This window comes from Piliocolobus tephrosceles, chromosome 13 (genome assembly GCF_002776525.5).
Source record: "Piliocolobus tephrosceles isolate RC106 chromosome 13, ASM277652v3, whole genome shotgun sequence".
Classification (NCBI taxonomy): domain Eukaryota; kingdom Metazoa; phylum Chordata; class Mammalia; order Primates; family Cercopithecidae; genus Piliocolobus; species Piliocolobus tephrosceles.
This window is the reverse complement of record NC_045446.1, coordinates 18,758,655-18,782,737: the sequence shown is the minus strand read 5'-3', so window position 1 is coordinate 18,782,737 and position 24,083 is coordinate 18,758,655. Positions and strand designations below refer to the sequence as shown.

Sequence of the window (24,083 nt, the reverse complement as noted above, 5' to 3'; positions counted from 1 at the left end):
CTTCTATTTTAGGCAGGGAAAGAGATGAAGGAGGTGTTAAATCTGCATGCCACGGGTAGGTATGGTGAGGAGGAAAAAGCAGGTAAGCAGGACAGTTCAACTGCCACCAAGTACAAGGCACCACCTGGTATCCGTGAGGGCTGAGGTCACTTCACTCCAACAAGGGTGACCTATACTCAATGGAAAAGAAGACTGGCTCCTTGCCTGGGAGGAGCCTCTGTCCCCTGCTGCAAATACAACCCTCTTTCCCACTTGGACAGGCCGGGCTGGGCAGTACTTACTTCCAATACTTGTCTCTAGAAAGCCCGCTTCCTCACACTGGTCAGGAAAACCGGGAAATGCAATCAGCATGGTGTGGAAGAAAGAGCGAGGGAGGGCCGTATGGATGGGCCCACTCACTCAGGTGACTAGGAAGAATCACATGAGGGGACCTGGTCTGTGTCTGCTCGGTGTCAGGTGAGGCGCTACGCTCCCCCCCACACACTGTCAGGAATACGCAGGGCCGTGGCTACACTGTTGTAGCTGTTACTTAGCCTGAAGACTGAAGATCCTCTTTCAGATTAAAGCCAAGAGAATGTTCCAGAGCTTGGGTAAGGCACCACCTACCAACTGGCCACCTGTACCTGAGGGCTGCACTCTTAACTGGATGGCAAACTGCATTTGCCCAAGTTAATCACGTTAATAAACAGAAGGACCTGAAGCAGCCTGGGGCCCACACGTACTGTTATGTATATGGAAAGGCCTAGGTCTCTGCACCTATGTATCGACTGCTGTAGGCATGAGGTTTACTTACACTTATGGAATTGCTGAGCTGTTTCACCTTTTGCTCTAGTTGTTCTCGTTCTTGTTTTAAATCTGAACTCCATTTAAGTAACTTCTGTTTCTCTTCTTCTTTTGCTAAAAAAAAAAAAAAAAAAAAAAAAAAAAGAACAGTTTTTGACAATTAATTCTTTGAAAAGGCCACTGTGCTCAGGATGCCTGCCAAAGAAGATACTTTCCCCAGAGCTCCCATGAGTCCCACAACCAGTGCAGAGAGTCTGCCCACCTGGACTTTTCCTTTTTCTGTGTACATATGCTAAGAAAACTGTCAGTGGCTTGGGTCTGGCTTTACATAAATGAGATACCACATCTCATTTCTTTCCCCCAAGAAGTGCTAACAGGCCAGGCATGGTGGCTCATGCCTGTAATCCTAGGACTTTGGGAGGCCAAGGCAGGTGAATCACTTGAGCCCAGGAGTTCAAGACCAGCCTGGGTGACATGGCAAAACCCGTCTCTACCAAAAAATACTGAAGTTAGCTGGGCATGGCAGTACACCCGTAGAGTCTCAGCCACTCGGGAGGCTGAGGTAGGAGGATCGACTGGGCCCAGGAGGAGGAAGCTGCAGTGGGCTGTGATCATGCCACAACACCCTAGCCTGAGCGATACAGCGAGACCTTGTCTCAAAAAATAAATGAATAAAAAAAATGCTACAGAAGTTTTCCACTTTATCTAATAAAAGGTTTTCATTTTTTTGTTTCCTCCAATAGTTAAGAGCAAAAGGTTTTCATTTTTAAATTTAAATTTCCTTTTGAGAATAAAACAAATACTGCCAGTATTTTTTTTTTTTTTTAACAAAGGGAAGCTTACAAAAAAGTAGGTATGGATAACTCCTTACCTGCTTTGTAGGCAATATAGGAATGAACAATTGCTAAAGTTCCAGGCCATGGAATTGCTTCTTCCTTCTTCAGCATCTGAAAAGATTTTTAGAATTTTACCTTGAGAAGGAGGTTTAAACACACATCCTCTACGTAACAGCTAGCAATGGTATTGGTGGCTACTGGCAGATAAAATCCAGGAAGGATTTATGGTAGCAGTGTTGTCTACAGTTTCTGGACTAAAATGTTCCAAATATCAGCTTAGGAGAATGAAGTTCAAGGCAGGAAGAGCCAGGACACTTGAGCCCAGGCTTAGAAGGAGCTGGGACTTGGCTAGGCATTCCTATCTTTTCACACCACATGACACCCAACCACTCCCAACAGCTAGAACCATCCACACAAAAGCCACACATCAGCATGATGGCAGCAGCCACTGGCAGTTTCGTCCTTGACCTGACATGGGCTGCCTGTCTCAATTTTAGATTTCTATGTCCCTCAAAGACAGCCTGATCAAGGAAATTAAATATTAGTTCCAAATACTAAAGTATAAGCTAGACCCTATGTCAAAAATCATCAGAAGGTCACAAAGCAGCATCAGGAGGAGGACAGTGAGAGAAGTGTTCTGCTGTACCACAGTCTGCAGGATGAGGACAAGATTACCAGGGAAAACCAGAATTCATTCAAAGCAGGATTCCAAAGAACTGAGCAGGATCCCAGGGCTTGCTGAGCTATTGAGCTTGCTTATTTATTATTTATACTTTGCCTACCTCTAAAAAAGAGTTGAGACAGCTTATAATAAAATCATAAAGACATAAATATACACGGATAGTTGAAAAAAAGGCAACCAGAAACCAAACAGAGAAGGAGGGAGGCAAGGACAGTTAGGAATATGTTTGCCTTTGAAGTCTATAAAATATCGACAGCACTTTACAGTTAGTTCTCTGAGCCTGATATAACAAAATAGGTTAAAAGTGAAATGGGTGTTATTTTATTATTATTATTATTATTTTGAGACAGTCTCGCTCTTGTCACCCAGGCTGGAGTGCAGTACCTCTGCTTACTGCAACCTCTGCCTCCCGGGTTCAAGCGATTCTCCTGCCTCAGCCTCCCAAGTAGCTGGGATTACAGGCGCCCACCACCACGCCCGGCTAATTTTTATATTTTTAGTAGAGATGGGGTTTTGCCACACTGGCCAGGCTGGTCTTGAACTCCTGACCTTAGGTGACCCGCCTGCCTTGGCCTCACAAAGTGCTGAGATTACAGGCGTTAGTCACTGCGTCCAGCCCAAGGTGTTATTTTAATTAATCAACTGGGCACTTTCTCTTAATTTTATTCCCAAAGAAGAGTTTTAAAACCATATACTTGGTCTAGACCATTCCTAGAGAATGAGGCACTCTGGACTTTTAAGGGTCTTGACTTTTAAAGAGAAGATAAGTCATTTCAAATACAAGGAAGCGTTTATCCAGCTCAGTAATAAGGCAGAGAGTTTCTGAGGGAATGAAGGCCGTGCGCCTGCATGCTGTGTCATGAACAGGGAAGATGCAGCCTGGAGACCGACTGGGAGAGGGAAGAGACTGCCATTCCCGGGAAAGGGAATTCCTCCTGATGGCCCTGTCTTTGTCCTCCTTGGCCCTTCCCCCGTCAGACCCACCCACAGTACCTGGTCCTGACATCTGGGACAGATCCACATGCCCTTGGGAATTGTTTTCAGAGGGGGGTCTAAGCAGTCCAAATGATATACACGGGAACACGTGTCGCACATCAGTAACTGGCCACTTTTTCTGCAAACGCTGCAAAAATCCTCATGAATATCACCCTATAAAGTTGAGAGGAAAGGTAAGAAAAAGGACAAAAAAGGTAAAATTTTAATGTTAACATGCACATTCTAGATGCATATAAATGTTTTCGGACAATCAGCTGCCTCGGTCCAGAAGTACTCAAGAGAAGTAGGAATCACCATTAGCACAGGCCCCTACTCACTCCATATAGCTAAGGTTCCCTGTGTGGGGACAGTACAATAGTCCCCCCTTATCCATGGGGGCTATGTTCCAAGACCCCCAGCGGATGCCTGAAACCTCCGTACTCAACCCTATATATATGTTTTTCTATACATGCAAACCCACGATAAAGTTTAATCTATAAATTAGGCACAATAAGAGATTAACAACAGTGACTAAGAAAACAGAACAATTATGATGATATACTGTAATAAAAGATGTGAATGAGGTCTGTCTTCTTTTTTCTCTCTCAAAACATCTTAATATTTTCAGACTGCAGTTGACTATGGGTAACTGAAAGAGTAAGAAGTGAAACCTCAGATAAGGGAGGACTACTGTATACTTTTTTTTTCAGACAGAGTCTCATTCTGTCACCTAGGCTGGAGTGCAGTGGCGTGATCTCGGCTCACTGCAAGCTCCGCCTCCTGGGTTCACGCCATTCTCCTGCCTCAGCCTCTTGATTAACTGGGACTACAGGTGCCTGCCACCACACCCAGCTAATTTTTTGTATTTTTAGTAGAGACGGGGTTTCACGTGGTAGCCAGGATGGTCTCGATCTCCTGACCTGATGATCCGCCCACCTTGGCCTCCCAAAGTGTTGGGATTACAGGCGTGAGCCACTGCGCCCGGCAGGGACTACTGTATTCTTAAAATTAAGAGTTTACAGGAGAGGTCTATAGTCGCCTAGGCCAAAATTAACATTATAGGCGATACCTAAGAGTTTATTATGTTTTGGTAGAGGACAACCTACGTATCACAAATCTTATAGGCATGGAAGTCCATTCATCAAAGTGTTTCACAATATGATACAAACAATTCTCATCACCTATCAATTTTGGGGGGAGTTTAAAAGGACTGGGAAAGAAGACAGACAAAAATTGGAGTTTTCCTGAACTTGCTTGCTCAAGAAGAAAAAAATACAGTGAAAGTTCAAAGGGGAAAATATTAAGTCAGAAACAAATTAAATTCATATGTGAGTTCTTTCCAAAATGAAGAATTTAAAAAGCCAAAGCAACAGCTGACAATGTTCTCCTAAAACCAGTATTTTGTGTTTGCTGTTCAATGGGCCATTCTATTCTTGGAAGCTTTATCCCTATAAAAACTTCACCAGCTGGAAAAAGATGAGCAGCCCCAGTCTGTTGTGCCAGTCCTGTCTCTCTACCACCCCCACCACAGTGATAGTTATAGGACCCAGGTAAGTCTGCTGGAGTCTCTGAACAGAAGGCACCATCAGAATAAAGCAGATCTACTCAAAATTGGAAGAGGAGAACCCCCCCTCAAAAAAAAGAGCTATTGAAGAGGTCTTTTCCAGTGAGTCAACCCCTAGCTCATTCTCTGGATGGGATTAAATCCACTGAGAAGGACACCAGGGAAGGGAAGACAGAAGGGAAGTGCCAGAGGTGACCCAGCAAGTCAAGCCAATGTGCCGCTGTGGATTTCCTGGCTATTCTGCCAGAGGGTCTAATACAGAAATTGTGCACAGGAAGCAATGATAGAGAGCAATGTGAACCCCTCCTTTCTATGATGTAATCCCTCCACCACCACCACTGAAGGAACACATCGTCATGGACCTACAATTTCACTCCAAGGGAAACTTGCTCTGTAATCCACTAGGGTATCTGGCAGCCCAGAACTAAGAGGCTACAAAAGTTTTTTTTTTTTTTTTGTGACGGAGTCTCGCTCTGTCGCCCAGGCTGGAGTGCAGTGGCCGGATCTCAGCTCACTGCAAGCTCCGCCTCCCAGGTTCACGCCATTCTCCTGCCTCAGCCTCCCGAGTAGCTGGGACTACAGGCGTCCGCCACCTTGCCCGGCTAGTTTTTTGTATTTTTTTAGTAAAGACGGGGTTTCACCGTGTTAGCCAGGGTGATCTCGATCTCCTGACCTCGTGATCCACCCGTCTCGGCCTCCCAAAGTGCTGGGATTACAGGCTTGTGCCACCGCGCCCGGCTACAAAAGTTTTAAGATACATCATAGTGTGGATGGATTTTAATCTTTTTCTTTTCTTTTTTTTTTTTTTTTTTTTTAAGACAGAATCTCTTGCTGTGTTGACCAGGCTGGAGTGCAGTGGCGCGATCTCGGCTCACTGCAACCTCCGCCTCCTGGGTTCAAGCGATTCTCCTGCCTCAGTCTCCTGAATAGCTGGGATTACAGGCGCCCACCACTGCACATGGCTTTTATATTTTTAGTAGAGACAGGGTTTCACCATGTTGGTCAGGCTGGTCTCGAACTCTTGACCTCATGATGCGCCCACCTCGGCCTCCCAAAGTGCTGGGATTATAGGCATGAGGCACTGCGCCTGGCAGCTTTTAATTTTTCTTAGTAGGAAAATGTAAATGTGACCCCTGGACAGTAAAAAAGATACTTAACATATGTTCTACAATATTACATGTGAATGTAGCCTAATAGTTTAACATCTAGGCACCAAAAGAGGTAAGGTTTCATCCCTATATCAACTACAATTTTCTTCCTTCATTATTAAAATCAGGCTGAGGGCTACTCTCCTCTAGAGGGTCAGCCTTTCTTGAAACTTATCCCTAAGTGGTGAGTCTGCGTCTTTAGAAAGTTTATTTAAAATGTGTGATTTTAGAGACTGTTTTACGTGAAAAAGTTATCAGTGATGGAGTGAATGAGACAAACTGGGCATCTTATTCAGAGGCACTTGGGATAAATGAAGAGGTGTTCACTTTCTTTTGCTTCTGAGCAAGGAGAACATCAAGAAATAGAAGGCAGAAAGACAGAAAATAAAAATTAAATAATTTATTTAAGTTCCCAAAGGAAACTTCCTCTCTTGTTTATATATCCTGTAATTTTTGGTGTTAAGATCCCTTTTCACTCTTAAAGTTATTGAGGATCCCAGAGAGCTCTTATATGAGTTATATCTATTAATATTTACTGTAATAACAGTTTAAAAACAATGTTTTTTGAGACAGGGTCTGGCTTTGTCACCCAGGCTAGAGTGCAGTGCTGTGATCTTGGCTCACTGCAGCCTCGACCTTCCAGGCTCAGGTAATCCTCCCACCTCAGCCTCCCAAGTAGCTGGGACTACAAGCGCATACCACCATGCCTGGCTAATTTTTTAATTTTTTGTAGAGATGGGGGTCTCACTTTATTACCCAGGCTGGTAAATACTTTCAATTCTGAATTACAGAACCATGAAAAATTACAAACATAGTATATCAAAATATTTTTAAACTCCAAAACACAGAGGTACACATTCCATTAGCTGCCAGAGTGACATCATCATCACACATCATGCAATATCAGGTAAACTCCACTGTTCCGTCTTGAGAGAATGAGAATGAAAATGGCAGATGAAGGTTTAGTATCATTGTGAAAATAGTTTTGATTTTATGACTCCCTGAAAGAGTCTCGGGGACTCCCAAACTACACTTTGAGAACTGCTGCCCAGAGAAATGAATATAAGATGCCAAAACATTTTATCCATACAGAACCGGTTCTTTGCCTAAAAAGAGCAGAGGAAGTGCTACGGAGGCACCATGCCAGGTCAAAAGGCTTAGGCTTTGACGACTGACCAAATTATTACTATAAACCAGATGGTAGGGAAGTTGAAAGACAGCTGGCCCATGATGCTTGGCTAGGCGCTGAAGAGGTGTGTTTTTAGGAAGCACCATGGCAATATCAACTGCAATTTCATTAAGTGATAAAAAAATTTTTATAATTATATTAACGTATCTTCCCTTCTCATAAAAATGATGATAGTGGCAACAAGGTACATCTAGAGGATTAGTGTCTGGTAGGTCCTGTATTACACCAAGTCCCTCAAATGGTTATTGATCCCTAGAAATGCCTGCCTCTCAAGTGTTATTGTTTAATTAATGTTGTTGGAACTTACACTACCCAGCAGCAAACATACATAGCCCTGTGTGTTGATTTTAATCACTGCCACTACTGGGATACTGTAAAAGGAGAAGTCAATTATCTTAAAAATATGTTCTGCTGAGTTTAACTTAGGGAGTTTGTTAGAAAAGCTTTCTTTTACCTTTAGATTTCTGAAAGGAAGTATGTTTCAATTTTAAGACAAAACCTGGCAGAAGCTCTTAGTCTGTGAGTTGATGAGTGGATCCTTTGGGTTCAATCTTTCTAAGAAAACCATAATCCCATTTGGCCCAAAAAATACAACAAAAACAACATTGTTTAGGAGAGAGACTCACATGCAGAACTACAAAATCATCTGTCCCCTAGCATTTGTGTACCACCCTAGAGGGAGAGCTCTACCAAGAGGCCAATGAACTGGCGATCCTTTGGCAATACTTCAACTGAGAAGAAGTTGGGACAATCTTTGGCGCTAGCAAACAAGATTTCTGAGAGAGACCCTGCCGCTCATTAACAGGACAGTTAGAAAACTTGTGTCAATTATTAATGCCAAAAGTTGGGAAAGCTGGACAAAATGCTGAATCTTTAGAGAATGATGAATCTGTAACCACCAATGACGTCTAAGGAAGGAAACAAGGAAAGCCGTCAGAGAACAGAATTCTTCTATGACCCTAGTCCTCCAAAGATAACATTTTCTTTGTTGCCTCTGGAATTTTAACTCGGAATATTCATATGGCATTCTGCTGCTCCTTGGAGAGGGGTGTACCATTAGTAGGTTCTGAGAACCTTCAAGTTCAAAGGACATTTTATCTTAGGATGGTCAGTGACAAGCTCTGTAATTCACCAAATAACTGAGACACGTGTGAAGTGAAACTCTTTATTTCCCTCCTCAGATCTGCTCCTCTTAATCTTTAGTAAATGGAAGCTTCATCTTTCTAGTCATTTAGGCCAAAAACTTTGGATTTCTCCTTAACCATTCTTTTTCTCATAACCCATATTCAATCCTGATGGCTCTTCAAAATATATGCAGACATGATCACTTTTCTCCATCTCTGCTTCTTCCATCAAATTAGGCCAAGCTATCATCATCATATTTCTTTCCTTTTTTTTTGAGACAGGGTCTTGTTCTGTCACCCAGGCCAGAGTGCAGTGGCGCAATCATGGCTCACTGCAGCCTCAACCTCCCATGCTCAAGTGATCCTCCTACCACAGCCTTGCAAGCAGCTGTGACTAAAGGGGCACACCAGTATGCCCAGTTAATTTTTGTATATTTAGTAGAGACAGGGTTTCACTACGTTGCCATCACACCTGGCTAATTTTTTAGTGTTTTGTAGAGACAGGGGTCTTGCCATGTTGTCCAGGCTGGTCTTGAACTCCTGGGTTCAAGCAGTCGCCCACCTTGGCCTCCCAAAGTGCTGGGATTTACAGGTGTGAGCCACAGTGCCTGCCCATCATCTTTTGCCTGGACAATTGCAACAGCCTCCTAACTGGTCTTCCTGCTTCCATCCTATTTTCCCTATAGGCCTTTTTCTTCTGCATATTTTAGACACAGTGATCCTTTTTAAAATCCAAGTTGATTTTGCGTACACCTTAAAAATAATAAATGCAAGCAAGAATCATTAAAGGATGCTAAAAACATTAGGTAACAGTTTGTTGGGAACAGTTTTTATACAGACTCAAAGCTATCTCCACCACAGGAAAAAGGCACATTTACAGGTAGAAAAATCTGACAGAAAACTATCTGAGGAGACGCAGGTTAACATCATCAACAGGAGAGACTGACAACATGTGCCTCCTGCTGTGATGCCCTGATAACAACCCATCATCGTCACTTATTAGCGCTCCTGCAAAAATGCATATTCTGAATCTACTGCTGAGAAAAAAAATCACACAATCTGAACGGAGACGCATTCTACAGAGGAACTGGCTATCTTTTTTTTTTTTTTTTGGGGACGGAATCTCGCTCTGTCGCCCAGGCTGGAGTGCAATGGCCGGATCTCAGCTCACTGCAAGCTCCGCTTCCCGGGTTTACGCCATTCTCCTGCCTCAGCCTCCGGAGTAGCTGGGACTACAGGCGCCCACCAACTCGCCCGGCTAGTTTTTTTTTGCATTTTTTAGTAGAGACGGGGTTTCACTGTGTTAGCTAGGATGGTCTCGATCTTCTGACCTTGTGATCCACCCGTCTCGGCCTCCCAAAGTGCTGGGATTACAGGCTTGAGCCATCGCGCCCGGCCTGGCTATCTTTTTAAAAACATCAATGTTATGAAAGACAAAGAATGAGAAACTCTTCCAGAATAAAGGATTACCAAACAGACAATATCATGACAATAAATATCAAGAGTAATCTTGAATTGGACCCTGGAGCAGAAAAAACAAAGTGTCACAAAAGCAAGTAAGCAACAAATGGAGCAATCTGAATATGGACTGTATATTTTATATAGTAATATTTTATTAGTGTTAAATTTCCTCAATTTGATAAAAGCACTGTAGCTACATAAGACAGTATTTTTGCTCTTAGGGGATATATAGTGGAATATTTTAGGGTGAAGATTCATAAGTCTGCAACTTCTTGTTATCTGGTTCCCCCAAAACAAGTGTGTATGGTAGGTGAGAAGCATATGTGGCAAAATGTTAACAACTGGTGAATCAATGTGAAGGATATACATTGGTTCTTTGTACCATTATTGTAACTTTTCTGTAGGTTTGAAAATTTTCCAAATAAATATTGAAAAATTCTGTCACTCCTCTGCCCAAAACTCTCTAATGGTCTCCCATTTTACTGAGAACGAAGCCACAAAGCCCTGCACAACTGGCCCGGTCACCTCTGAGGCCTCATTTCCCACCACCCTCGCCAGCTTGCTCTGCCCCGCTATCCTGGCCCTCTTGCTTTTCTTTCAAGATGCCATGCACACTCCCACCTCAGGGCTTTGAACTGCTGTTCCCTCTGCCTGGCAGGCTCTTTCCCCAGATCCTCCCATAGTTCACTCCTTCACTTCCTATCAGAGAGGCTTCACCGCTCTTTATAAACATCAGCCTCTGGCCAGTATGCTGTATGCCCTTAATCCACTCCATTTTTGTTTTCTTTTTAAGAGATGGTGTCTCACTCTTGTCACCCAGGCTGGAGTGCAGTGGCGCAATCTCGGCTCACTGCAACCTCCGCCTCCTGGGTTCCAGAGATTCTCCTGCCTCAGCCTCCTGAGTAGCTGGGATTACAGGAGCGCGCCATGCTCGGCTAATTTTTGTGTTTTTGTAGAGACGGGGTTTCACCATGTTGGCCAGGCTGGTCTTGAACTCCTGACTTCAGATGATCCGCCTGCCTCGGCCTCTGAAAGTGTTGGGATTACAGGCGTGAGCCACCATGCCCAGCCCCATTTTTCTTCACAGCACTTATCATTACCTGACATATTATATATTCACTTTCTTATTATCTGCCTCTTCAGATGAGCTCCTTGAGGACAGGGAGTTGGTTTTGTTCCCTTGCTGTGTCCCCAGTCCCAAGAACAGCACTTGGTCAGCAGAGTAGCACTCAGTATCTGCTTCAGTGAATTCTAAGCTTTGTTGACGTTCATTTAAACATTCAGAGCACTAGTTCACATTCCTGCAGTTTGTGGGTGAAGGGCTACTAAGTATCTGACAGTTTTTCAGGAAGCTGTTTCTGATCAACTCTGCTGAATACATTTGCTCTAAAGAAAACTTTCCACTTCTAGAATTGTATTTGAAGCAGCAAACAAGGGCTGCTGGGGGACCATTTGCCTTGTTCACTTTTCCCCACTCCCAAAACACTGATGACAGAAACCTGCACACCTCTCAATTGTATGAGCTGATCTCCCCGCCCCGTCTGTTTTCTGAGAACTCATTCACAGTACATCAAATTCAGACTCTGAAGGCTGGCTGAGTTCCATGAGGTTATATTTAACATGTTTCTCAAGGACATAGAAGGCCTGGAAACTCAAAAGAAAGCTGCCTTACATGGCATAACAAGCATTCTATAGGGTTTAATTGCTGTTCCAGGGTTAGTCAAGAAGGTGCAAGTCGGTAAGGAGACAACATATGATAACGCTTTTCCCGATTTAAGCTCTCAGAAAGACAGTGTGCTTTTCCCAAGTTACTTACGTCTGTGGAGGTGGGGCTGGGCAGGGACACAGGCTGAACAGGTGCAGGGAAAGTGAATGTGGTCTCTGTCTTTTCATTTTCAGGGGAGTCAGGATGACTGGATTGGGGGGATGTTGGGGTAAGGGCTCCAAACCCCAGCACTGCATTGTATTTTGGAGGACGACCTATATACCAAGAGAAGGGAACAAAAGGGAAAAAGGGGGAGGGAAAGAGAGGGGGAAAATGATCTTACATACCTTTGGCCAGTGTTCCTCATTGGCTAGCATGGAAAAGGAAGTGAGGTAGCAGACAGAAGGTTAATTCAACAGTCCCAAAGGAAGGAAGAGAAGCAAAGATTTAAATGTCATTAGAAACAACTACATGACTCTCAAGAGAAGGGAGGATAAGAGAGCTCTGGAGAACGACAGAAGGTGCTGGCTTATACAGAAAGACCTCACCTTGGGCAGATTGTGGTGAAGTTCCTGGACTATTGCAATTTGAGATTTCTAGTGCAAGAACCAAGATAACAGAGCTCAGTGGGAGCCAGGGACAGGAATGAGTTTATTTTTATTTTTATTTTTTATTTTTTTGAGACAGAGTCTCGCTCTGTAACCCAGGCTGGAGTGCTGTGGTGCGATCTCGGCTCACTGCAACCTCTGCCTCCTGGCTTCAAGTGACTCTTCTGCCTCTGCCTCCCGAGTAGCTGGGACTACAGGCACATGCCCAGCTAATTTTTTGTATTTTTAGTAGGGATGGGGTTTCATCATGTTAGCTAGGATGGTCTCAATCTCCTGACCTCATGATCTGCCCATCTTGGCCTCCCAAAGTGCTGGGATGTGAGCCACCCCACCCGGCCGAGTTTACTTTATTTTTTCATATCTTTTGCATACTATTCTCTAAGTTTCTCTGCAATCAGCATTCTCACAATACTATTAATGATTCTCAGTTCCCACAAACTGATTTATTTAGGATTTCTGCTTTTCCTTCTCTCTTCTGTCTGCATTTTATGAGGGTGGAGACAGGCAAAATTCAAGTTAACTATTCTTACCCCTTGCTGTTAGAGCTACTGAGAGGTATGTTCTGGGAGGAGCTTGAAACCTAAGAGCTTAAAAGATGCTCTAGGCTTAGCAATGAATTTTTAAGTATGAATTTTAAAGTATTTCTGTCCCTGGATACCCTCCCCAGTTGACTGGCAGCTGTCTCTCCATTTTACATGACAAACATCCTGATGAACCACATCTCTAAAAATTGGAGCTGTTTAAAAGTCTCAGCCCTGGCATCAGCACTCCTGAGACATCTGATTTGTATAAGAGCGTTTTGACTCAAACCTCAAGGCTACAAAGCAACTTAAATGAGCCCCACGGGTACAGAAAGTCTAGGGCAGCCACTCTTGCCACACCACATATCTAAGTCAGGGCCCTTGTCTTCTAAGGGCCAAGGTCATTGCTTCTAAGCTATGAGTGATCAAATGTATATGCCCAATACACCAAGGGAAAAAAAAGGTACAGAGAGGTACGAAATTGCCTATAAGCACTGGTAAACGGTATGTAGGATCATGACTTTGCCAACAGTTATCATTTATATTAGGATTATGCACAAGAGTCATGATTCTGTCAGATGTTACAAAAATATTACCTCTCTGTTAAATTGGTGATGCCTACAGTACAAAGACAGTTCTTACTGGTTTGTCTTTTCTAGGGAGTTCAGTGCTGCTGGAAGGGGAAGAACAAGATGAATGCTCTCTTGTTTACCCACAAAAGGCATATCCTAGGCACTGTGGATGCAGGCTTTTATCCTCTGACCTTGGCAGGAGATGCCAAGGTCTTTCTGGCTCATTTAACCCCTGTCCTCTTAGCAGATATTGCCCACTATCAGGCGAATTATTGTGGCCTCTGGCTCGGGCGCTCCTTTTTGAGAACTGCATCGGGGTCACTAAAAAAATCACCAAACACAAAACAAAACAAAAATAACTTAGAGTACTGGTTACTGTGGCCCAGGAATCAATATAAAGTCATGACTTACAGTTTCCCATCTAAATATTTTTGAGTACTCAAAGGACAGGACTGATGAAACATTAGAATGGGTTACTAAGGGTGGCTATGATATCTTTTTTGTGGGGAGGGAATGGTAATAGTGTAGTCCTGCCTAAGGCAGACAAAGGGTCAGGATGACCTCCGGAGCTTCCAACAGCTCTGAGACTGTGTGTGCACATGCAAAAATTAGTATGCTACTCCACTCACTCTGCAACCTTTCTAGACTGGAACTATAATTCAGGGACACATTACCATGTGGAGAAAAGGACCTTGGGATGTATTACTGACATCAAAGAACAATTTCAGTACCTTGTTTATGAGCTCAAACCCTGAGCTGTTAAGACCCATTTAGACCTGCATGGTGAGAGATGCTGCTCCTGCTGCTGTTTTTTCTGCTCTGCCTAAAAGTCAGATTCTGGAATGTCCATGGGAAGGTCTGAAATATGGGATTGGAGCTCTTTAGGAATCTGTTCTTTAGGGAGCCTGTTTTGAGAGTGACCTTTACTTCCTTATTTGGAGATGTCCTCTTTTCAAAGATTCTAAGTTCTCAAGTGTGGCTACCTCTTTCCTTCCTGGAAAGTCTGCAGCTCCAAGAAACTCAGCGTCACACTCTGGCCTTGCCAGCAGCAGGACAACCAAGACACTATTAGGAACACCTTGGCAACGGCAGTGCTCTGTTCTGCTTAATGACACTCAAATACTTCCTTTTACATGGGGTTCTGTTCACTGTGCTACTCATGGATGGCCTGGCAGGCTTGGGGCAGAAATGCTACATTAAGCCATTCCCCTGAGTCAGCTTTGCCAGAATCCTAGTAAAGTCAGCTTTTGATTCAGCATACAGAACTCTAATAAGAAATCTCATTCTCTTTTCTCTCCCATTCTCAGAGAACAACAAAACTATTTTCAAAGGATAGAGGAGTTAGGTCCTATAATGATGGGAGGAGGGAAGGAGAAGAAACACACACAGAAAGCAAAAGCAACAGCAGCAAGGGAGAGATATAAAAAGGTCCTCACCTCTCTTCCGGGTCCCAGGGTGCATTGTGCTGTTTAGGTATGTGACTGCACTCTTCTTACGCTTTGAGGATTGAAGAAGGAAAGGTGACTGTTGAATAGTGTGGTTATTACTAATACTGGCATAAGCTAAAGATAAGGCACGGCATGACTGTCAACATGCCAACTACTTAGTGCTAATCATCCTAATGTCTCAATGCTCAGGGGTTTTACTGTATGTACTTGGCTCTCAGAGACTGTCTCAGAGAAGTCTGCCTCTGTTGCCGATGACAGTTGTATTGAAGTCAGGATGAATTAAAATTTTAAGGTAGGCGTGTATCTGCTGAAACTTAGGGAAAAAAACCTAAGGGGTAAGCAGTGACTAATAAAAATGATAAGTCAAAAAAAATCTACCATTTCACAGAACTGGCCAAGTACAATCAGGGTGCTGTTCTTCAGCAGGTTTTCAGAGGGGAGGCACCGAACAGCTCATAAATAAAACTGGAACATGAGGGAAGGGCCAGGTGCTGGCCAGTAATACCTCTGGCTCAAAGACTGCTCCGCTGTAGACCGGATTTGCCGTTGTTCTTCTTTTTCGCTCTTGCCTCTTGCTTTGGATTTCTTGAGAGAAGAAAAAGTTTCGATTAAAAGAGAGGCATGGAGAACCTACAAAACTTAACTTCATTGTTTTATCTATTGGTTTTCCCGTAAGAAATCAGAATTAGGGACAAGTCTCCGTCTCACTGAAGCCTCAACAAAGGCAAGCACACTACTGGAAGCAAATGTGTAGGACCATCTACTCTCACCTGCAAGACCACGCTGTCCCACACGTGGTTCTCTGTTGAGAGTTTAACAACAGACAACCCTTGTAAACAAGCTGTCCTGATTTTTAGACTGCTGTATATTCAGGTCTGGATGAGCTTTATCCATAAGACTTAAACTGAATAACCAAAGTTCATCATTCTTGAATTAAATAATCAGGACAGATACAGCTTTGTAACTGTTCTCAACATTCTGATAACCTGGAGTGACCAGAAATTATAGACTCGTTGGAAGAGCGCTTGCTACTTTGTGCCGTTCAGAAAAAGAAGAGTTCCCCTAAATGAACAGAAGTCACCTTAATTTAGGCAACTGGGGAGGTTTTCCCAGGACAGTAGTTTGGATAATGATAGGAACATTAGACAGAGGGAAGGCAATTTTCCCACTAAAGGAAATAAAGTCCACACTGGCTGAATCATATTCTATTTGTGTTCCAATTTTCTATTCTAGGAATTCAATCAAACACCATTTTCAGGAACAAAGCTGTGGGCCAGAAAAAAGGCAGTGCCAAGAATATCTTCTCTTACCTTCTAGATGGTCATGTGTTACCAACCCTAGAGACACCATGAAGGCAAGTTTCTGTGCCAGAGAAACAAAAGAAGAAGATACTTCAGTCTGGGTTCTCACAAAGCCAACTGCCAGTTCCTAGTAGAACATTAGGGAAAGCCAGCCCAGTGGGCGGGTCACATATGATGCACAAGAGCAGACATTCTCTAAGGAGCCATGGAGATCCTCTACAGCAGGGGTGTCCAAAATCTTGGCTTCCTTCAATGTGGGCCACATTGGAAGAAGAAGAATTGTCTCAAGCCACACATAAAATACACTAACACTAATGATAGCTGATGAAATTTAAACAAAAAATCGCAAAAAAAACCTCACGGTGTTTTAAGGAAGTTTACGAATTTTTGTGGGGCCACATTCAAAGCCATCCTGGGCCACAGGTTAGAGGCTCTCTGGTCTAACAGGGCCAAAAGAGAAGGACTGGGGCCTACATCTTCTTTCTCAATGACAGAAATCAGCATCTTGTGTGATCCGAGTTCCCTGCCCCACAGAAAAATCCTCTTAAAAAGAAAAGGATTTCATACTCACAAAACACGCAGAGGGTTTGAAAGAGCCTCCCATTTAACAAGCTCCAAATTCTGAGTGTTTCGCTTATCACGACTGGGTCCCAGTTTCTCACATTTATACTGCCACAATGCTAACTCACAGCTAAATGATTTTTAGGACAATGCTAACTCACAGCTAAATGATTTTCAGGAACGACAGCAGGTGTTTCTGCTGAATACTATGATTTTTCAATCACACGTGAACCTAAAAATTATGGAGCAATTTCTCTTTGAAGACCACTCTTAGGACTCCATCAGAAACTAAGCTGGTGAAAATACTGGGCCCCGAAGATGGAATGTTAAGACTCTTCAAGCCGGAGAGGGAAACAAATTGATTTCTATTCTTTTTTTTGCTTGCATGTGGTCTGAAAAGTGTGTCTTCATTTTCTGTTGTACTACTGCATGCAGTTTCTAAATATGCCAAATAATACATTATCAGTTTCTTTCTCTGATGAATAAAGAACATCTTCAATTGTAAAAGACATACTCCTGTAGAGTTATTTATACCACAATTTGATCTTTAAAAGTCCTGACATCTTATCTTCGATATTATGCTACTTTGGCCTGAAGTGACAGAGTCAGTCTATTTGAAAATAAACTTCTTCACCAAGCCACTTGAGAACACAGAAATGTCCTTTACTGGTAACTTCAGAGTCCTGAAGAAACGTTTTTATATTATTTCTTTTTTTTTTTTTTTTTTTGAGACGGAGTCCTGCTGTGTTGCCCAGGCTGGAGTACAGTGGCTGGATCTCGGCTCACTGCAAGCTCTGCCTCCCAGGTTCACGCCATTCTCCTGCCTCAGCCTCCCGAGCAGCTGGGACTACAGGCACCCGCCACCATGCCCAGCTAATTTTTTTGTATTTTTTAGTAGAGACAGGGTTTCACCGTGTTAGCCAGGATGGTCTTGATCTCCTGACCTCGTGATCCGCCCGTCTCGGCCTCCCAAAGTGCTGGGATTACAGGCTTGAGCCACCGCGCCCGGCCTTATATTATTTCTTATTTCAAAAACTTAGATGGGCACCTATCCCCTTGACAGCCAGATTAGTCCGGTAAGAAAAAGCAGTCTTGGACTTTCCTGTTTTCTAAACTGTATGTTGAAGTGACATACACTTTGTGGTTGCCAACTGACTACATTCCTAAGTTTCACTATTCCTTAGAAATATAATCAAGATCAAGAGGCTTTCCCCTAACTGTTGCTCTTTTGATGAAGCAGTGTGTGGACTGATATTCAGATGCACCCTCTTTTAAGCAAGTAACAGCACCCTTCTTGGCCACTCACACCCAAATCATCTTTGCCAGTTTAGATCAAGTTCACAAAATAATTAAGTGAGAAAAAAATTCCTCTCTTGTAGAATAAATTTTTTTTTTTTTTTTGAGACGGAGTCTCACTCTGTCACCCAGGCTGGAGTGCCGTGGCACGATCTCGGCTCACTGCAACCTCTGCCTCCTGGGTTCAAGCAATTCTCCAGCCTCAGCCTCCCGAGTACTCGGGACTATAGGCACACGCCACTGCGTCCAGCTAATTTTTGTCTTTTTAGTAGAGACAGGGTTTCGCCATGTTGGTCAGGCTGGTTTTGAACTCCTGACCTCAGGTGATCCACCCACCTCAGCCTCAGCCCAAAGTGCTGGGATTACAGGCATGAGCCACTGTGCCCAGCCTAAATTTTTGATGATAGAATAAAAAGCTGTCAAGAACTTTTACCTCATATATGTATCCTACATATGCCAAGAGCTAATTTACATTGTTTATGGTAGTGATTCTGTCCAACTAGAAGGTGAACTATCTGCTACTACACATGATGGTACCTGCTTGCCCACACTGGGTCTCACTCCATCACCTAGGCTGGAGTGCAGTGGCACCATCTCAGCTCGCTGCAGCCTAGACCTCCTGGGCTCAAGTGATCCTCCCACCTCAGCCTCCTGAGTAGCTGGGACTATAGACATGCGCTACCACACCTGGTTACTTTTGTTTATTTTTTGCAGCAGAGACAAGGTCTCACTATGTTTGCCCAGGTTGGATCCTTCAGTTTCCTTTGATAGGGAAATTTTGCTCAATTTTTCCTCCTCAGAGCATAATACTTGTCATTAATTCTGTGGATGATTTCACAAGTTCCTCAGCAATTTCTGTGACTAGTACTTCTTTTTGGCTCAAGTTTTGGCCCTCTTTTTAAAGATAAAATTAAAAATTCATTCATTTCATATCAGAAAGAATTATATTTTGTACTTGTTTTAGGAAACCTGAACTGGCCCAATAAATCACTACTTTAAAAAAATGGCATGAAGCTTTGATGACTTTATGCCACTATTTCACATGGTTTCATTATGAAGAATGCACTAAGGATAGAGGCAAGTGAATTACTGGTCAAATGAAATCTAACTGTCAGATATTCATCATCATATTACCTGTCTACATTTTCTGTGTATAGCTGCTTATGCAAAAGCATCAAACTGAAAAAATCTGCTTGTCTAAGGACATACAGATTCACATTCTATATTTTTATCAGAGTCTTCTTTGCTATTTATGTTTATAATTGTATCCTAAATTGTGGTATAGATGTTACTATTTTCATCCCTACTTTTATGCTTCAATGGATTACTTTTGAGCTAATTCATTTTGGATTTGGTGTTCTAATGTAATACAATGGTTATAACAAAAACACACATTTAATAACTGCAATTGATAATAGAAATACACATTAGCTGAGTGAACTGGATATCTTATAAATGTTGGCTGAGACAGACACAACACAGTAATGATTAGGAACGCAATGGGACAGCTGGGAAAATCATCATTCATTTTAACATTTAGAATTTGTAACATGCATATGAAGAATAATGTTTTAAAAAACTTTTCCTTTGATACAATCAAAATGCCTATGTACAAGTGCATGGACCCTCAAGACTACAGTCTAAGAATTCCACTCTATACCAATTTGACTTGGCAATAACATTGCTGAATAATAAAAGTGCATTAGAAAATGAACATCAAGTTCACTTCATCATTCAGAGAGCAGGTGCCCCTCCTGGTACATAAGAATAAACCATACACCATAGACTGCGACCTGCCTTTGGAAACACAGGCCTACCTGAGGGTTCTCCTCCCGTTTTGGTTTGGGTGCAGCAGGTGGGGTGACGGTGCGGCTCTCTGTTTGTTTCTCATCTGTTTCTGTGTGAGATTTAACTGTCTAGGAAAGAAAAATTAAATAAAAATTCAGAATTTGTTTTTTATTAAACGGGTGAAGCAATCAGAAGTTTAATAGTAGCATTCAAGAAGAAAGAAGACAACATATTCAAATGTGGAACATATTAATAAAAAAGTTAATACTACAGATTTCATGGGGGGAGGGGCAACTAAAATGTAAAGCCCCAGCTGAAGTTATTATATTGCATGGCTAAATATGGATCTATAAATACAACTCTAAATAAGGTATATGAAAAGAAAAATATGGTTTAATTCCTAAGTATAAAAATATGGTACAGGTTGTCCTTTCTGATTTCCATGTATTTTAGGATGTGGGGGTAGTTTCCCAGAAGCAAGCCTGCTGGTTTTTTTGCTGCTATTGTGTTGTTTTGACAAGGAGTTTTGCTCTCGTTGCCCAGGCTGAAGTGCAATGGCACTCAGTTCACTGCAACCTCCGCCTCCTGGGTTCAAGCAATTCTCCTGCCTCAACCTCCCTAGTACCTGGGATTACAGGCACCCGCAACCACACCCGGCTAATTTTTGTATTTTTAGTAGAGACGGGGTTTCACCTTGTTGGTCAGGCTGGTCTTGAACTCCCGACCTCAGGTGATCCACCCACCTCAGCCTCCCAAAGTCCTGGGATTACAGACATGAACCACCCACTGTTTTTATATTATAGGGCAAGCTCCAGCCCACAATCTGCTTAAGATCAGAATGATGTTGAAAACATCTTACATACATAGTCTTCTATTTCAGAACACTTCCAGTCATAATCTCAGAGAGATTGCAGAACTACCCTTACATGGAATATTAAAAATCTGTCTATATAATCCATCAGAGGAGAGATGCAATTGCTAAGAGTGGGCCATCTTGCAAGAGGCTGACTTCCTAATTTTTCCAAGCCTCTTCTTCCAGAAGCGTCTATTCAAGCAGAAGAAACACCAGTTGATTACCATCTTCAAACACTAAAGGTAGCTAGCATACTGGTAGACTGGGCTTGCATTACTATTCTTTTTTTTTTTTTTTAGAGATGGAGTCTCACTCTGTCGCCCAGGCTGGAGTGCAGTGGTGCGATCTCGGCTCACTGCAACCTCCGCCCCTCCAGGTTTAAGCAATTCTCTGCCTCAGCCTCCGGAGTAGCTGGGATTACAGGCACGTGCCACCACGCCTGGCTAATTGTTTTCTTGTATTTTCAGTAGAGACAGGGTTTCACCATGTTGGCCAGGCTGGTCTTGAACTCCTGACCTCATGATCCACCCGCCTCGGCCTCCCAAAGTGCTGGGATTACAGGCATGAGCCACAGCGCCCGGCCGCATTACTATTCTTACCATGACCAATGGCTAACTCATTTTATGAAGCTCTCTGTAAATACTCAAATAATTTTAAAACAGGAAATATAAAACTAATTTACTTTTTCAAAATTAGAAAATATGTGGAAGTAATGCTCCTTTCATATGGCAACAATAATTAAATAAGTGAGAACAAAACTGGTTATTGATGGGCAGGGGCTACACGAGACTTTGGTCCTAAAACAAGACATCTAAAGCTCTCAAAAATCATTATGCTGGAAATATTTTACTAGATCTGAATAACTAATACAAGCACAAAGATTTTTCATTTTCTTTCCTGGTCACTTCCATATTTTCCTTCTGCTTTTATATGATTACATAAGGAAAGCGTAAGCATCTGCCTTATCAATACTGTGGCAACCAGTGCTCTGGGGCACAAAGGCTGCTTTGCATTTTTTCCCCACTGGTGTTCTCTCATATTTCCCCCTTTATACTAAAAGCTATGTAAGAATGGGAATTGTTTTATGCACCTCTTGTTTTTGCACCCCTTTGCGCCTATCATGGTACTTCACGCAGAGCAGGTGTACAGTGAAGAGCTGATTGGTCTTCTGAGTGAAGAGTATGATCTAAGGGACAATCACTCAGGTCTTTCTCTCTCTCTCCATCACACACACACACACACACACACACACACACACACCACACACTTTTTAATCAAAAAGGACACATTTCCTCCATAAAACAAACCACCAATGGGAAAGTAGTTTACAGTGACATTTTAAAAGTCCTGAATGCCCAGAAAGCTTATTTTCATGTCTCTTTGAATAGGAAGGACAGAAGTATGATGGAGGAGGGAGAAAAGAAGGTCAACTATAAGGGTGTGCTGTTCCATTCCAAGGCTGTGTGAAGTCTCCTGGAGTCTCTTACTTACATTTCTAAGGCTGAGTAAAGCAATTACCAGCAATACTTTTAAGGAAGGGCAAATCAATTCCTCTCCACTAAAAAATTACCCATGGTTCAAATTTCTTTCTCTCATGCAAGAAAAAGTACGATTATCTCAGTGTTATATAAATAATACCAAAAGTATCCAAAAACGAAAATACAAATAAAACAATCAAGACATTGGTGGTAGTGGAGGGTGTCTTTCATTTATGGGTCTCTTGCTGTGGGGAAAATCAGCTGCCACGTTGTGAGCAGCATTACGGAGAGGCCCAGGTGTGACAAATGGAACCTCCAGCCAATAGCCAGTGAAGAAGAAGTGAGGTCTGCCAACAACCATGTGATGAGCTCAGACGTGGATTATTAAGCTGTAGCACAGTCTTAAAATTACTGCAGCTCTAGCCAACTAGTTTGACTGCAAACTTGTGAGGGACTATCAGCCAGAACCATCCAACTAAGTTGCAGACCAGAAGGAAATGGGTTAATATATTTAAAGTGCTGAGCAAAAAAACCCCTATCAACCAAGAATTCTATATCCTGCAAAACCATTCTTCAAAAATGGAGAAATTAAGACACTCCCAGAGAAACAAAATCAGAGGACATTCACTACTAGTATACTAGTTCTAAAAGAGATGTTAAAGGGAGTCCCTTCAGGCTGAAATGAAAGGACACTAGACAGTAACTTGAAGCTATATAAAGAAATAAGAACTCCAATAAAACTAACTAGATGAATAAATATAAAAGCCAGTGTTATTATTTTTTTTATTTTTAACTTCTCTTTTTGTTTCCTATATGACTTAAAAGACAAATGCACAAAGTAATTATATATCTATATTAGTGGGCACACAGTGTATAAGATAAAATGTGTGACAGTAACAACATAAAGTGGGGGCAGAACTGTATAGGAGCAGAGTTTCTTTTTCCTTTATTGTCATTGGCAAAGCTTTTATTATTTATTTATTTATTTTTATTTTAGATTTGAGGGTACAGCGCAGGTTTGTTACATGGATATACTGCATGATGCTGAGATTGGGGCTTCGACTGAAACCATACAAGCAGAGTTTTAAAAATCTAAGCTGGGGTTAATTCAAACTAGATTGTTAAAAATGTATGAATGTTAACTGTAATCCCCATGGTAACCACTAAGAAAATAATTATATACAGAAACAGAAATGAGGAAAGCATGAAAATGACACACTAGGAAAAAAAAATCAAACCGAAAGGCAGTATTAGAGGACATGAAGAATAAAAAACATAAGATATACAGAAAACAAATAGCAAAATGGCGTTAAGTCCTTCCTTATCAGTAATCACTTAAATGTAACTGGATTTAACTCACCAATTAAAAGACAGACTGGCAGAATGAACAAAACACATGATCTAACTACATGCTGTAAGAGAGACTCATTTTAGAGAAAAAGACACAAAAAGGTTGAAAGTGAAAGGATGTTTATAATGAATGGCTATAGGACTATCAGACAAAAGTGACTTCAAGTCAACAACTGTTACAAGAGACAAAGAAGCTCATTATATAATATACTGACAAAAGGGTCAATTCAAAAAGATGATATAACAGTTATAATCATATATGTACCAAACAACAGAGCCCCAAAATATAGGAAGAAAATATTGAAAGAATTGAGGACAGAAATAAACAGTTCTACAATAATAAATGGAGACTTCAATATCCCACTTGAAGTAATGGATAAAATTTGCACAGAGATTAAAAAGGACACAGGGAACTTGAACAACACTATACACCAATTAGACTTGTCAGGCATATGAAGAATACTCCACTCCACAAGAGCAGCATGCATATTTTTATCAAGTGTACATGAAACATTCTCCAGGACAGATTATATGTTAGGTCACAAAACAAATATTAATAAATTTAGAAAGACTAGAATCACATAAACTATCTTCACCAACCACAATGGAAAGAAGCTAGAAATTAATGACAACAGAAAACTGGAAAACTCACAAGTGTGTGGAAATTAAATAATACATTCTTAAACAAGCAATGGGTAAAAGAAGAAATCACTAGGGAAATTAGAAAATACTTTGAGAGAAATGAAAACAAGGCCACAACATACCAAAACTTATGCGATGCTGTGAAAGCAGTACTCAGAGGGAAACTTATAGCTGCTAACAGTCTATATTAAAAAAGAA

The 24,083-nt window shown here is 42.0% G+C and overlaps 1 protein-coding gene across 28 annotated transcripts in view; it reads right to left on the bottom strand.

The window, feature by feature from the left end:
* PHF21A (PHD finger protein 21A) overlaps window positions 1-24,083 on the bottom strand; it is a 195,707-nt gene that overhangs the window by 5,532 nt on the left and 166,092 nt on the right. For 17 of the 28 annotated variants that reach the window (XM_026454081.2, XM_023215746.3, XM_023215743.3 and 14 more), the window contains 8 exons: window positions 19,592-19,690; window positions 15,927-15,978; window positions 15,122-15,201; window positions 14,605-14,665; window positions 11,579-11,742; window positions 3,295-3,450; window positions 1,655-1,730; window positions 794-897 (listed from right to left, as the gene is read on the bottom strand). In XM_026454081.2, coding sequence (XP_026309866.1) covers window positions 794-897; window positions 1,655-1,730; window positions 3,295-3,450; window positions 11,579-11,742; window positions 14,605-14,665; window positions 15,122-15,201; window positions 15,927-15,978; window positions 19,592-19,690 — 792 coding nt within the window. Of the gene's footprint in view, window positions 1-281; window positions 408-793; window positions 898-1,654; window positions 1,731-3,294; window positions 3,451-11,578; window positions 11,743-11,814; window positions 11,838-14,604; window positions 14,666-15,121; window positions 15,202-15,926; window positions 15,979-19,591; window positions 19,691-24,083 lie in introns of all 28 variants that reach the window. The other 11 variants (XM_023215755.3, XM_023215762.3, XM_023215760.3 and 8 more) reach the window with 3 other exon arrangements.